This window comes from Rattus norvegicus, chromosome 7 (genome assembly GCF_021556685.1).
Source record: "Rattus norvegicus strain SHRSP/BbbUtx chromosome 7, alternate assembly SHRSP_T2T, whole genome shotgun sequence".
NCBI classification, from domain to species: domain Eukaryota; kingdom Metazoa; phylum Chordata; class Mammalia; order Rodentia; family Muridae; genus Rattus; species Rattus norvegicus.
The window spans coordinates 124,713,766-124,727,600 of NC_141540.1; the positions used below are offsets into that span (position 1 = coordinate 124,713,766).

The 13,835-nt window shown below is 49.1% G+C and overlaps 1 protein-coding gene across 7 annotated transcripts in view; it reads right to left on the bottom strand.

Moving 5' to 3' along the window:
- Efcab6 (EF-hand calcium binding domain 6) overlaps positions 1 to 13,835 on the bottom strand; it is a 187,389-nt gene that overhangs the window by 126,844 nt on the left and 46,710 nt on the right. For all 7 annotated transcript variants that reach the window (XM_087557480.1, XM_087557478.1, XM_087557481.1 and 4 more), the window contains 1 exon segment: positions 8,804 to 8,864. In XM_087557480.1, coding sequence (XP_087413606.1) covers positions 8,804 to 8,864 — 61 coding nt within the window.

Here is a 13,835-nt window from a genome sequence, read left to right on the forward strand (position 1 = left end):
GATGTTGGTCTCTGCAGTGATGTTGGTCTCTGCAGTGATGTTGGGTCTCTGCAGCGATGTTGGGTCTCTGCAGTGATATTGGTCTCTGCAGTGATGTTTGGCCTCTACAGTGATGCCTGGGTCTCTGCAGTGATGTTGTAACTCTGCAGTGATGTTGGTCTCTGCAGTGATGTTGGGCCTCTACAGTGATGCCTGGGTCTCTGCAGTGATGTTGGTCTCTGCAGTGATGTTGTAACTCTGCAGTGATGTTGGGTCTCTGCAGTGATGTTGGTCTCTACAGTGATGCCTGGGACTCTGCAATGATGTTGGTCTCTACAGTGATGCCTGGGTCTCTGCAGTGATGTTGGTCTCTGCAGTGATGTTGGGTCTCTGCAGTGATATTGGTCTCTGCAGCGATGTTGGGCCTCTATAGTGATGCCTGGGTCTCTGCAGTGATGTTGGTCTCTGCAGTGATGTTGGGTCTCTGCAGTGATATTGGTCTCTGCAGCGATGTTGGGCCTCTATAGTGATGCCTGGGTCTCTGCAGTAATGTTGGGTCTCTGCAGTGATGTTGGGTCTCTGCAGTGATGCCTGGGTCTCTGCAGTGATGTTGGTCTCTGCAGTGATGCCTGGGTCTCTGCAGTGATGTTGGTCTCTGCAGTGATGTTGGGTCTCTGCAGCGATGTTGGGTCTCTGCAGTGATATTGGTCTCTGCAGTGATGTTGGGCCTCTATAGTGATGCCTGGGTCTCTGCAGTGATGCCTGGGTCTCTGCAGTGATATTGGTCTCTGCAGTGATGTTGGGTCTTTGCAGTGATGTTGGTCGCTGCAGTGATGTTGTAACTCTGCAGTGATGTTGGATCTCTGCAGAGATGCCCGGGTCCCTGTAGCAGCTCCTGGGCTGCACTTTGCCAATATCTCCATGAATTCGTGAGGTTCAGACAAGTCTGGTAAAGCAAGAAGATATGGAAGACTCGGGACTGAGCCATGGACTGGGTACCAAGTGGATGTAGAGAGTGAAGGGCAGGAAAGGCGGAATGGAGCCCTGAGTCTAGCACAGGGAGCTGGGTGGACAAGATGGGAGCACAGAGGTGCAGAGCTCAGCTTGTGCAAGTTTACTCAGGGCATACTGAGCTGGGAATGCCTTCATCGTCTCCCTTCGCCATGGATAACATTTCAAGTCTCCAAACCACTCTACCTTCCTACCTTCTTCCTGTTTGCTCACACGGAGGAGCCGGTGGTAAGCACAAGTCCCTGGAGTCATGCTCCCCCAACACCCACTGTGCTCTAAGGCACCCAGTGGTCATGGTCTTTCCCCCCTGACAAACCCACAAAGCCTACTATCCTTGTCCATCAACTTTGGCTTCCGCATAACACCAGACACTGCTTTATTTAAAATGAAATCTTCTTCAAGCTGATGGGGTGACCAGCAAAAAAAAAAAAACAGAACACCTCTCATCAAGGACAATTGTCTTTGCAAAGGACACTACAGAAAACCACAACCAGGGCTGGAGAGGTGGCTCAGTGGTTAAGAGCTCTGTTCTTCCAGAGGTCCTGAGTTCAAATCCCAGCAACCACATGGTGGCTCACAACCATCTGTAATGAAATCTGATGCCCTCTTCTGGTGTGTCTGAAGTCAGCTACAGTGTATATATATACAACAAATAAATAAATAAATAAATAAATAAATAAATAAATAAATAAATAAATATTTTTAAAAAAAGAAAGAAAGAAAAAGAAAACCAGAAAACCACAACCAATCAGAATGCAGAGCTGTGGAGCACAGTTCTAACTGACTTACCCACAGAGCAGCTCCTGCGCCCACGGCCCAGGGGCATCATGGAAGAGGGGCAGAAGGACTGTAAGAGCCAGAGAACTGGAGAGTTTGCTGTGAGACTGTCTGCTTGGAATGTCAGAAGCTACACCTATAAAGCTACACCAACATGGGTGCCTAGACACGAGCTGAACAAAGACGACGACTCCACTAAGCATGCCCATGTAGACAGGGAAAGCTCACAAGGCCTCAGCCCCAGACAAGGAAGCAGGGGCAACCAAGGAAGGAAGGCTGAGAGCAGGAGACTAGTCTTCCTCTGGGAGAAGCTCACCAACTGGTTATCCACGGCAAATGGTCAGCCCTGAGAACAGGTAACATTATACAGACTGAGCAAGCTGTTTGGAGATCTGTGTGTGTGTGTGTGTGTGTGTGTGTGTGTGTGTGTGTGTGTGTGTGTGTGACAATGATTAGTGAAAAAAGAGGCCATGAATTTGAAAGAGAGCCAGAAGTATATGAGAAGGTTTAGGGGGAGGACGTGGAAGGGATGTAGCTATATGATAATCTCAAAAACAGAAAAACAGACCACCATCTCTATCTGAGCTGTTCTTTCATTGACTTCATATATCTGGGGGACAAGGATCGAGTCACAGTGTCACATCACCTGTCTCTGCCTGGTCCCCATACACCAGAACACACTGAGCCAATACAAAGAGTCATGAGAAAATGTGGCTGATGGTTTCAAAGGCCTCCACGTAGGCATCCCAATTCCATTTGATCCCCCGTGAGGTTCCCCATAACACTACACACAGCCACATGCATGCCTTTCCCTGCAGGGCCATCCCCTCACCAGACCTTCAGCACAACCCCACATTAGGGCTTCCATCTGACCTTCAACTACTTTTCCCCTAGTCTTGACTTTGAAACAGACCTGTCCCATCTGCCTGAGATCTCAGGCTGCCTCAGAACAGCCACAATTTTATCTTTTCTCTGTCCAACTATGTCTCCACTATGCCCCAAAGCAGTCTCCTACGCCACCTGGTCCCAAAAGGCTACCCGTGTTTGAACTGACTCCCATCTGCCTTTCTCACCACGTCCCTAACCACGCCCAGCAACTCCAGCTGCCCTCCATAATCGGAGCATCTAGTCAGTATTTGCTGGGCGTGTGTCAGATGCCGGGTGCACAGGCATCTGACACAGACATACGTCCATTCACAAACAAACACTCATCAGAAGACCAAGTGTTGAAGACACGTACTCAGCATCTCTGAGAAACGCTCACGAGGAGATGGAGAGATGGCTCAATGGTTAAGAGTACTGGCTGCTCTTCCAGAGGACCAGGGTGATTCCCAGCAGCCCCATGGCAGCTCATAACTATTAGAAACTCCAGTTACAAAGGATCCTCTGACCTCCTTGGCATGCATGTGGCATGCAGATACATATGAAGGCATAACACTTATACGCACTAAATAAAAATAAAACTTTTAAGAGGAAAGAAGTGGGTTGCACAGAGCTCTTCTGACTATATGTGATGATTTGAGTAAGAATGCCCCCCCCATAGGTTCATATTGTAGTGAGAATTTTGGGTTCTTTAAAACATACATACAGAGACAGACAGACAGACAGACAGACAGACAGACAGACAGACAGACAGACAGACAGAATATGTGGTATCATTTCGGTCCCAGGTGTGGGGTATGGGGCTGCTCCAGACTGTCCACAGTGGCTGACTATGATTAGCCTCCTGCTCTGGCAGTGCCTTGGTTCTGCCAGCTGTAGATAGTTTCTGCAACTGTGTGACATTTGGAATTTTGAGGACTCTTCAGAGGGTATATAAAATGCTAGGTCTTTGAGGTGGGTTGTTGGTTGGTTGTTGTTGCCTGTTGTTGGCTGAGGTTTGTTAAGTAGTTGTGTACAAACAAGAAACAAGAATAAATTAGATATCCTGACAGCAAAGATCAAACTTGCACCAAGGAATCTGACGGCCCTAATTGACAGGAAGTAGTCTAACGATAGCACCACCCCTTTCTGATCCCAGACTTTATCCAGTGTTAGGGACTTGAAAGGGTGAAGGAGAAAGGATGGAAAAGGAAGAAAGAAGAAAGTAGTAAATGCTGGCTACATCACGTGTTTCAGCTCTTAGTCATCAGGGAGTGGAACTCTAATTAGAAGGACTAGGAGGTGTGGCCTTGTTAAAGGAATGGGGCGGGGCTTTTAAGTTTCAAAAACCCATGTCAGGCCCAGGTTCTTGCTGCCTCTTTCAGCGCATGGATCAGGGTGTAGCTGTCAGACACTGCTCCAGTGCTGTGCTCCCTTCTAACTCTGTAAGCAAGCCCCCAATTAGATGCTTTCTTTCTTTTATTAGAGTTGTCTTGGTCAGGATGTCTCCTCACAGCACTAGAACAGTGACTAAGACACCATGCTTCTCAGTCTCAGAGTCAATGATCAAGCAGGAGGAAGGCAGAACAGCCCAGTGTGGGGTTTGGAAGTCTCCAGGAAGAAAATTGTCCCGGGGCTAAAGAGAAAAGACAAGGCTTTCCCAGCTAGGTGTGTTCAGAATGACTTAGGACTACCATGTGCTCTCCCTGGGCAGTAGAAGCCATGGGCATCCTCACCTGCAGCTGGATGAGAGCAGGTCCATGGCTCCCACAGTAACTCTGGCTCTCATGCAGCAGCACACAGTGATAAAGAGTAAGTGGAGGGGCAGGGCAGGCAAGACAGGCTAGAATGATGCTTCTCCTCTGGACACCTGTGAGGCTGGCACCCCAGGAGGGGTAACCATCAGCGCTGGACCCACTCTCTGCCCCTCCCCCCTCCATGGCTTCAAACCACATATGTTGTCTCTCCACTTCTCACTGGTGTACCTGCCACATGCGAATGTTCCCTAATTTTCTAACCATCTCTATGAGCCCAGCACATGACCAGCTCTTTTATCTTTATTCTCTCACAGAAGCACAATCTAATGGCACCATTTCCTAGCTTCCCAGGTGAGCCACAGTCCCGGGAAAGACCTGTTTGCTCTGGGCCACTCAACACTGGCCCAGGATGCCCCACTCCGGCAGCCTGGTTCCCAACTCTGTACAAACGTTTGACTATCCCCACAAACTTCTGTTTGTGCTATTGGTTGGCCATATGTAGGATATGTAGCTTAAAAGTCAAAAAGATAAACTTCGCCTGAAATAACTATAAATTCCAATTGAGTCCTTGATACGATTTCCTCATGAAGCTTCAGTAAATTAATAATAGATCAACCAAAAATAGCTTCTGGGCTTGAAGTACTTTTGGTGTGAGTTTCCGATAGAGTTGCAAGTGGTTGTTTTGTGGTGTGAGTTAAGCATGGCAGCTCTTCATTTAGCTGCACGGAGGCACGTGGAGGAAGCTGTGACATTATTAATCACTATACTCGGTTATGATTGATGGGCTTTTCTGCGGGGAGGAAGAAGTGCCTCAGATACAATCTGTCCCAACAGCTCTGCGATATGCTAATATTTTCTTCAGATGAAAGCGGAGATGTGTTCAAATCCCTGCTGTAGCCGGTGATTCATACTGAGAGCTCCAGAGGGGCCAAAGAAGCAGGAGTGGGAGGATGGGCCAGGGGAAGCAAGGGCTAGAAGCCTGTGGCTTGAGCAAATGACCTTGCCTTCAGCTTGGCAAGGGGTGTGTGTGTGTGTGTGTGTGTGTGTGTGTGTATGTGTGTGTGTGTTTATGCACTGGGGCTAGCATGCACGTGAACGTACATGTGGAGGCCAAAAGTCAATCCTCAAGACCCAACCATATTTTTGAGACAGAATCTCTCACTATGTCCTGGAGCACACAAATAGGTTAGGCAGATTGGCCAGTAAGCTGCAGAGACAAACCTTCGCCTGCCCAGCCCTGGGATTACATGCATGTGTTACAACAATTGGCTGTTTTACATGGATGCTAGGGACTGAACTCAGGTCCTCATGTTTGCAAGGCAATCTCACTTCTCCAGATGAGCCATCTCTCCTGGCCTAACTCTAGCTTTGTAAATGCCTTTTTAAAGGAAGGCTCACCTGTCTAGGAAGGATGACCTACCCCTGACTCTTGTGTCTTCTCCACTGGGGTAGCAGAAAACAAATAGGCAGCTCTCTTGAATGATTCACCAATTACGTCTGAAATGATGCAGGCTGCATCCTATAATTCTGAGGCACCAGGGTAATCCTATCAAAGCTGTATGGGATCACTCAGTGTCCAACAGACATGCTAGTCACAGCTGACTGGGTCGACCAGATGTTCCAGCATCACAAATACCCAAGCCCTGGAATCCTTTCTACTTTTGAGAGTTTCTTTAACTTGGAAAGCCACACAGTGTGAACAGCCTGGGCCTTTGGCTGTTTTTCCTTTTATGCCTCCTTAACTGTATGACATATGCTTGAATTCCAGTCTTCAGTTAAGAACTGGTTTTGTGTGTGGCAGGTTGAGAAAGGTCTGGATTTCTGCCTGTTCTTACTGTGTGCCTGAGCAAGGCAGAACCCCTTGAGGCTTCTCAGCTCTCCTCTATACTCAGCAATTAGTGCTTCCCACCTGGGGGTAGGCTGAGATTTTCTTCGTATCTTAGCCTCATCTTCCAGCCCTACCGAACCTCATGCTGGGGTCCACAAATGACAAAACAGGGCAAAGACTGACATTATCACTGGTCTGACCATGCACTGGCATTTCCCTTTGATCCTTCTTTGTCCTACTGGAGTCCTGACTTCAAAATTATCGACTAGCTAAGTCTGAGGCCTTGGACTTATCTAGCACCCCAGGATGGGGCTGGGACCTGCAAGACAGATAAGGGCAAGGGCATAGATAACTCAGCTGGGAAGGAGTGGAAAAGGGCCACGTGCCAGAGAAAACACGGGGGGTGGGGGGGAAGTGATGCTCCACAGACAGACAGGCGGTCTCATGGGCAGGGCAGCTTTGGTTACCACTGTGGTGGAGGCAACAGAGGCTGCTCTCAGATGAAGAGTGACCCTGGCTGGCTGTGGACTTGACCAGGTCTATGTCTGCCGAATGCAAAATCAGCCATAGCACTTTTCCTGAGAGACCCGGAAAGCAGGGTAGCTCAGTGTAGTGATAAGGAGGCTGGAGCTAGGGCTCCTTCTCTACCCAAAGCTGTGTTCCCATGACCGGGATGCTCACCCCTTCCTCAGTTTCCCCCAGGGATGAGAGCGGTGCTGCTTTGTAAGAATCTCTGGAGACAGGTTCAACAGAATGAAGCTCCTAGAAGATCCCAGTGAATGCTCAGTCTCTCTCTCCTACTGTGACTAGAGTGAGCAAAAGTCACACACTGCTAAGTGTCTAAACAAAAACCAACCACCAGGGGCCCTCCCAACCCATCCCCTCTCCTCCTCCTCAACAAGCTTGCCATTCTCTTTTGCTGTGGTTTCCTGGGTGGCCACCTGGTGCACAGGAGGGAGCCTGCCACCACATGAGAGGGCACACAGGGCTGGCTTAGGCTACTGGTGGTGCTTATCTGACCTCCAAATTCAGAAGTATGTTCGTGTATTCTTGGCTCTGATTCAACTACAGCCATGGGTGCCTGTAGTTAAATGAGGGTGCTTTCCTTCCTAACCACCTCTCTCTGAGGCCTGGAAGGAAGGCACAGGGGGAGCTGAAAAGGGACTTATGGGTCGGCGGCTGGGTCTGCTCAGTGTGGTGGCCCTGCATAGTGAAAGAGATGTTTTGTGTGGTTTTCTGGGATCTGTCTCTCCTCACAAAGAAGCTATAGCTGGCAGCTCACCTCCAAGCTGCCTGGCTTCCTCTTGGGTGGCACTCCCTTCAAGGTGAACACTGTTGCCTCAGTGACACAAGATTAAACCTAGTAACAAGGCCTTGCCTGAGGCCACCTGGCTGGAAGATGGCAGTGCCCGAAGAGAAGAACCGGTCCATGATGGTGTCTAAGGTTAGTTTTGCTTGGCACAGTTGGGTTGTAGAGAGACCTGGAATGGTGACATCTACTGGTGATAACTACTGGAATGGAGTACGAGTCTGGCCTTTCACCCTCATAGCCCCGTCCAAACCCTAACAGCGTTGACTCACTCATTCACAGGTGGCTTCCATGGGGAGGAAGTCAGACTGAAAAAGGCCTTAGGCCAAAAGCTGGAGAGTGAGGATCCCCACTTTCAGATGTGACCACAGGGTTCAGGGTGGGGAACTTTGCTGTTGATAATTTACAACCTATGTCCACAAACTGTGGACTCTTGGTAACACCTCCTATCTACCCAAAAGCTGCTGGCTTTCCAAGGAGCATTTTGTGATAAATACAATGTAGACAGAGATGAAAACCAAAACAGTTACTCCTCGTACCAAGTGCTTCTATAGAATAAGCCACGGGCTGGCTACACAGGGATCCAGGCCAGGGCTCCAACTCAGAACAACTCATATGACTCGGGTTTGGGGACACACAGTGCTCTGAAAGGATCAGCTACAGGATTCTTCTGCTGTGGATAGGACAAGCCAGGGAGCTGGAAGCAAACATTTTGTGGCCCTCTAGTTATTTTTGAGTTTGAAATTATGGACGTCTCAGAAGAGTTCAGAAAAGAAAGAAAATGTGTCCAATTTCAAACCAACATATTGAATTGAGTAAATTAAGCCACGATTCTCAAACTGCTCATGGAACTGACAGGCTCTGATGCATTTTAAAAAGGCGTCTCAGCTCCAAGCCTGGTATGGGTACCCCCACCCCCACCCCGCCATGCTGAGACCTAACCAAGTGGCGGAGTGGCTCTACCTCCTCCGTATGGCTCACACGGCCCACACGGAGGCTTCCTCACTGGAAGACCCTGTGCTTGGTGCTGGCTGGTTATTTTCTCCACGCTGCTGCTTACTGCTCAGGAAAAGTTGTGTCCTCATCCTGACAAGAAACTCATGTCTGACACAGAAACAGGACAGGCAGCCTGCTGACACACGTCCCGAGTTAACGCAAGAAACAAGATCACTGTCAAGAGCCGCGGCGTGGCAGGCCCACGTGACTAGGAGCCCTCACTAGGGTCAGCAGCCTGGGCGGGTAACCAGTATGGAGTAAAGCATTTTTTTAAGTTCCTCTTACCTTTTCAGTGAGCTGGATTTCTTTGAGTGTTTGTCCGTTATCTACCTCATTTTCATTTACCCTTGAAAATAAAATAAAAATAATTTTTGTTAACATTTCTCCCCGGAACAGATGTTGACACTGGACTTGTATGATGCTTTGTCACAGGCTTTCTGAGTGACTTCTCTAGAAGCACGAGCATCCCTGGCCCTCTGTTTCCTCATCAGTAAATGGAAGTGCAGGATCTACTGTCCTCAAGGGGTGTGGGGACTTGATGGACACCAGGCCTCACTTCAGCTAAGCCCACAGCACTGTTCCAGGCCTGGGCTCACCAGCTCTCAGCCTGTTTTCTATTGCACTCGATCTGACTATAGTAGACTCCGGGTCCTATCTGACCCCAGGAGCCTCTTGGTAAAGGACTTCCGGGTCACCGTGTGCCTGTGTCATACATGTCTCCATCTGCTCTTCCTCCCAGCTCTCCTCGGGTTTGCTACCCAGCCTCAGAGCTTTCTTTCAGACTGACTGGTAGAGACGAGTGCTGAGCAGAGACAGAAGAGGCAGAGCCTGGGCCCCTCTCCTTCATGCTGGTACTCCATCACCTCCCACACAGTCAGTCAAGGCTGGGGTGGTGAGCGGGACCCCACCCCACCTAGTGAGAGCCACGGATGGATAAAACAAGAGCATGGAGTGGCCGTGTGCCGGGGTGAGGATAATGGAGAATGGTGGAAAGCAGGAGGCCAGAAGATGGGTAATCTTTGGGGTGAAGGTAATAGGAGGCCTCTGCTCAGATGTCATGTGAATACAGATCCTTGAGCTGAAGGACAACACAGCTTCCTGGCCACACACAGGGGACACCAGGCAGCTCCCGGGGCAGGAGCTCAGCCCTCAGGAGTCAGCATTAAGCAGCTGGAGCTGGATGAGTGAGTCAGAGACCCACAGGGCAGGTTTAGAGGCAGTGGGGTGTTGTGGGCCATAAACGGGAATCTGGACTTTAACTGAGGGGCAGTGAGGTCCTTGGAGCATCTCACGCCACTTTTTCTGTGTAGGAGGAAGCCACTGTGGAGAGCTGTTCAGTTTGGTGCCCACGCTAAAGGTAGGATGGGTCAGCAAACCAACTTTGTGTTAACCGTGTTAACGCAAGCTTCTTAATACTGCTTTAGTGATATACTCAGCCAATGAAAAATACTGTTCCTAGGATGTACTTAAGAGAGTAAAAATCGACAAGGAGTGTAGAATAGCACAACTTTTAGAATCTTTTCTCTTTTCCCCTTTCTGTGTGTCTATACCTACATTTTTCTCCAACTGGAACTGGTCAACCTTTGTCCTTTATGCAAAATGTTACAATAATTAAGTCTTATGATACACGTTTCCTGTAACCAGCAGTTACTCTAACTCTCTTTAGGGAGAGGAATTCCATCTTTTCTCCTCACAGCTTTCTCCTTCTACTGCAGCTATCTTCCTTTTTGAAGGCCATTGCAAGGCTTTATCCAGTCTGCAGCCTCCCCGCTTTACCTCGAGTTGACACCCTGTTGCATAACGCATGATGTGCACGGGAGTTTGGGGCTGGCAATCTGCTTCGTGGTCTGTATTTTTACCACTTGTTCTAGATTTCCTTCTCCTTTCTTATTTCTAGGTGAAATATTTTTTAAAAATCATTTCCTTTTTCCCTGTCTGGAAGTCGAACATTTGCGTCTGTGATTTTTTTTTAAGTGGCCTAGCAATCACAGTGTACAGATCTAAGACTTCTGTGTGCACAGTTAAAGCCCCCAGATTCTTGCTCACAAGATTCCAATGCAGTCCGTCCACTCTGTCTCCAGCCTGGTATGTGAACTCCAAACCTTTTATTAAAGGCACAGAAACGCTGGGACCATTTGCACAGCCAATCATGTTCTATTTATTCGGTTTCAAGACGATCATCTTTCTTTGGCCTCTTCTATAGTGCTGAGCCAGCAACTTAAATTGGCTGCCCATCTTCATAAATGAAATTTAAAGTATTTTTATTTGGCCCCCAGTCTTCATTTTGTAACATGTTTCCCACTCCCTTTTTCTCTCGAGACTGGATGGATGTTACTGAGAACCTGAGCTTCACCTCTTCTTCTCCTTCCTCCACCCTGAGCACTGGCTCTACCTGCCCTGCCCAGACTGAACTGGCCTCGGAGGCATCCGAGTTCAAGAGATGGTCGCATACCAGGCTTTCTTCCATGCGGACCCTTTCCTTTCCTGAAGAATCTGCACTGTTGCCTCTCTACAGCAAAGAGCCCATCTCCCCTGCCAGCCCTACATCTCTCAGCTGACAGCCTTTGTTCTTCAGGTCTTCTGAGGTGAGGCTACCTGACTGGCACCAGCTCCGCATCCATCTGCCCTTTGAATCTGTGCTCTGCTAGTACTGCCTGCCTTATCCATTTGAATCCTGGTTGCCTGCGTGGGGAAACAACTCCACACCACCACACACCTGTTCTCTGATAGGGAATTCAGCTTCAACATAAGGATCATAGTCCAGAAACTTCTTCAGAACTCTGTGGTTAGTCTTCAAAGGGAGAGCTCAGAATGTTTCTTAAACATCACCAAGATCGGGATGGTGTTAGATGTGGAAGGCTATTACAATGCATCCAGTCAGCACAGTGCCAACGCCATGGGGACCAGTCGCCGCACAGCGGGCTCACCAGAAATAATCATGGTGGTTACTCGGGCTCTTCGTGGCTGAGCATGTAGCTCCCGGCAGAGCTTGCCTAGTGTGGGCAAGGCCCTGGCTGGTTCCCCTGAGCCCCACAACCCCTCCATAACATGTGGGAAGAAAAGGAGACTATTTTGTCTCTTTTAGGAAATCACTCCATGGTGTTTCTGTAGGATGGACAATAACAGTGTCCGTATTAGAGAACACAAGCTCCCCTACACTGGAGACAGCAGTCCCCCATTTTGAATGTATCATAGACTTAGATATCCCTGGGGTTATAACTGCGCCTACAGGCAAACTATCCCTTCCTGCTGCTGGCTCCACTCTAGACGGCTTGCCATGGGACACCCAGGAGCTCCGGTGGTAACTTTCATATGCAGCCAGTTCTGGGGTAGTGAGAGTGACCAGGGCAGGAGAGAAGTGATGTAGAACACTTCCGACTGGTCTTTCCTCGGCACGCCAATGCATGGAGTGTGGTCTCCACAACTGTCTCTCCAGGAAGGAGGTGCTGAAGCCACAGTAAGTCTCACCTCTACCACAGCGGAGACTTAAGCTGTTATTCTGCTACAGCCCTATGATTGGAAGTCTAGCAGCAATAACAGGCTGCCCCTTGCTTGATGCAAGTCGATAGGAATGAATCATCCGGGACCTGCCTGGCACATACTGGCCTGAATAGAGTAAGCAAAGGTGTGATTCTGCTGTCTCCAATGAAGGATGCCCACTCCTGCATGGAAACATCAAAGCTCCACATACCGGCCTTCCCAGCCTGGCCCCGCCCCAGAGCAGGTGGCCTATCCCTAGCTGACCAGAAGCAGCAATTCTCCATTGCCCAGCATCACAGGACAGCTGGACCACAAGCCTCTAGCTAGCAGAAGACTGGGACTCAGGGCTGTGTGATCATGTGACCGTTACATGCATGTTCACAACTTCCACACAGTCTTAGTTATTTTCTTCTTGCAGTGAAGAAATGGAGGTTCCAGCTGCCAGGCAGCAAGTGGTAGGACAGAGTCTGCTCAGCCGTGGCAGCCTGTAACACGGAGCGGTTTCAGGAACGTGCCTGGGTAGAGAGAGCCCAGAGGGTATACTGCCCCACCCCAGTGAGTCTGTTCCTCAAACCAGACTACACCTTCCAAAGTTTAATAACAAGCTACTCCAGTGAAGGCGGAGTCCTCGTTATCCAATCACTTCCCCAAAACCCATCAACTGTCAATCAAAGCCCCGTTCATAAGCCTGTAGAAGACACTCACGGCACACTCACACATAGCATCATGAGGTTAAAAATCTATAAGCTTAATTCACTTTTTTTAACACCATGCTTGTGGAGGTACAACTTATAGGAAACTATTATCTCCTTTCACTGTGTGTATTTTGAACTTGGATCATCAGGCTTAGCAGCCTGTGTCTTTACCCACTGAGACATCTTGCTGGCACTCTCTGTGACGCTGACATTCTGCATCCATTCCACCATAATGTGACCAGTTAGGTAAGTGTTTCTTTGTCTTTATCTAGTTTAAGACTCCCAGCTGTTGCCTCTTTATTCCTGTGTTCTCATTCTCTCGTGTTCTCTCTCTCTCTCTCTCTCTCTCTCTCTCTCTCTCTCTCTCTCTCTCTCTCTCTCTCTCATCTCTTTATTCCTGTGCGTGCTATCTCTGTCTCTCTCTGTCTCTGTCTCTCTCTCTGTTGCCTCTTTATTCCTGTGCGCTCTCTCTCTCTCTCTCTCTCTCTCTCTCTCTCTCTCTCTCTCTCTCTCTCTCTCTCGTTCTCTCTACCCCCCTCCGTTTCTACAGTTTGAAAGTTTGAATGTCCCCTCCAGACTTTGGTGCTCTGTACTACAAAGTGGGGCCTTGAAGAAGTGACCTGTGACAGGGTAGCAGGCACTCCTACCCCTCGCCGTCCCCCAGTAAGATGCAAGGAGAAGGCTGTGGTGCTGGGATCTGGATCTTGGACTTCCTGGCTTCTGGACCTCTCAGTAATAATTTCCACTCTTAGAGACTCCCCAGGCTGTGTGTCCTGTTATAGGAACACAATTACTCAGGATGTTAAAGACACACAGAACAAAGCGGGGCAGATCTTCCTGGAAGAGCCATTTCTTGTGCCCTCTTCCTCCTTTGTCCCGTGTGCCTGTCCTCTCTGCGTCTTTCTGTGCTACATCCCTACATCTGTCAGCAGTGCCTTCCAGGCCGCTGGTCTTGTGTTCAGGTGGGTTTACTCCGTTTTCACCATCCTACTAAGTTTACTCCTCAAGTTCCCAGCCTCCCAAGTTCCACCGTGAGCAATCCCGCCGGCAGGGCTCTTCTCTCTGGGTCTCCCCGCCATGGCAGCACACTTGGCTTTGCCTCTTGTCTTCTTTACTTCAGATGGACAGTAAAACTGAGCATA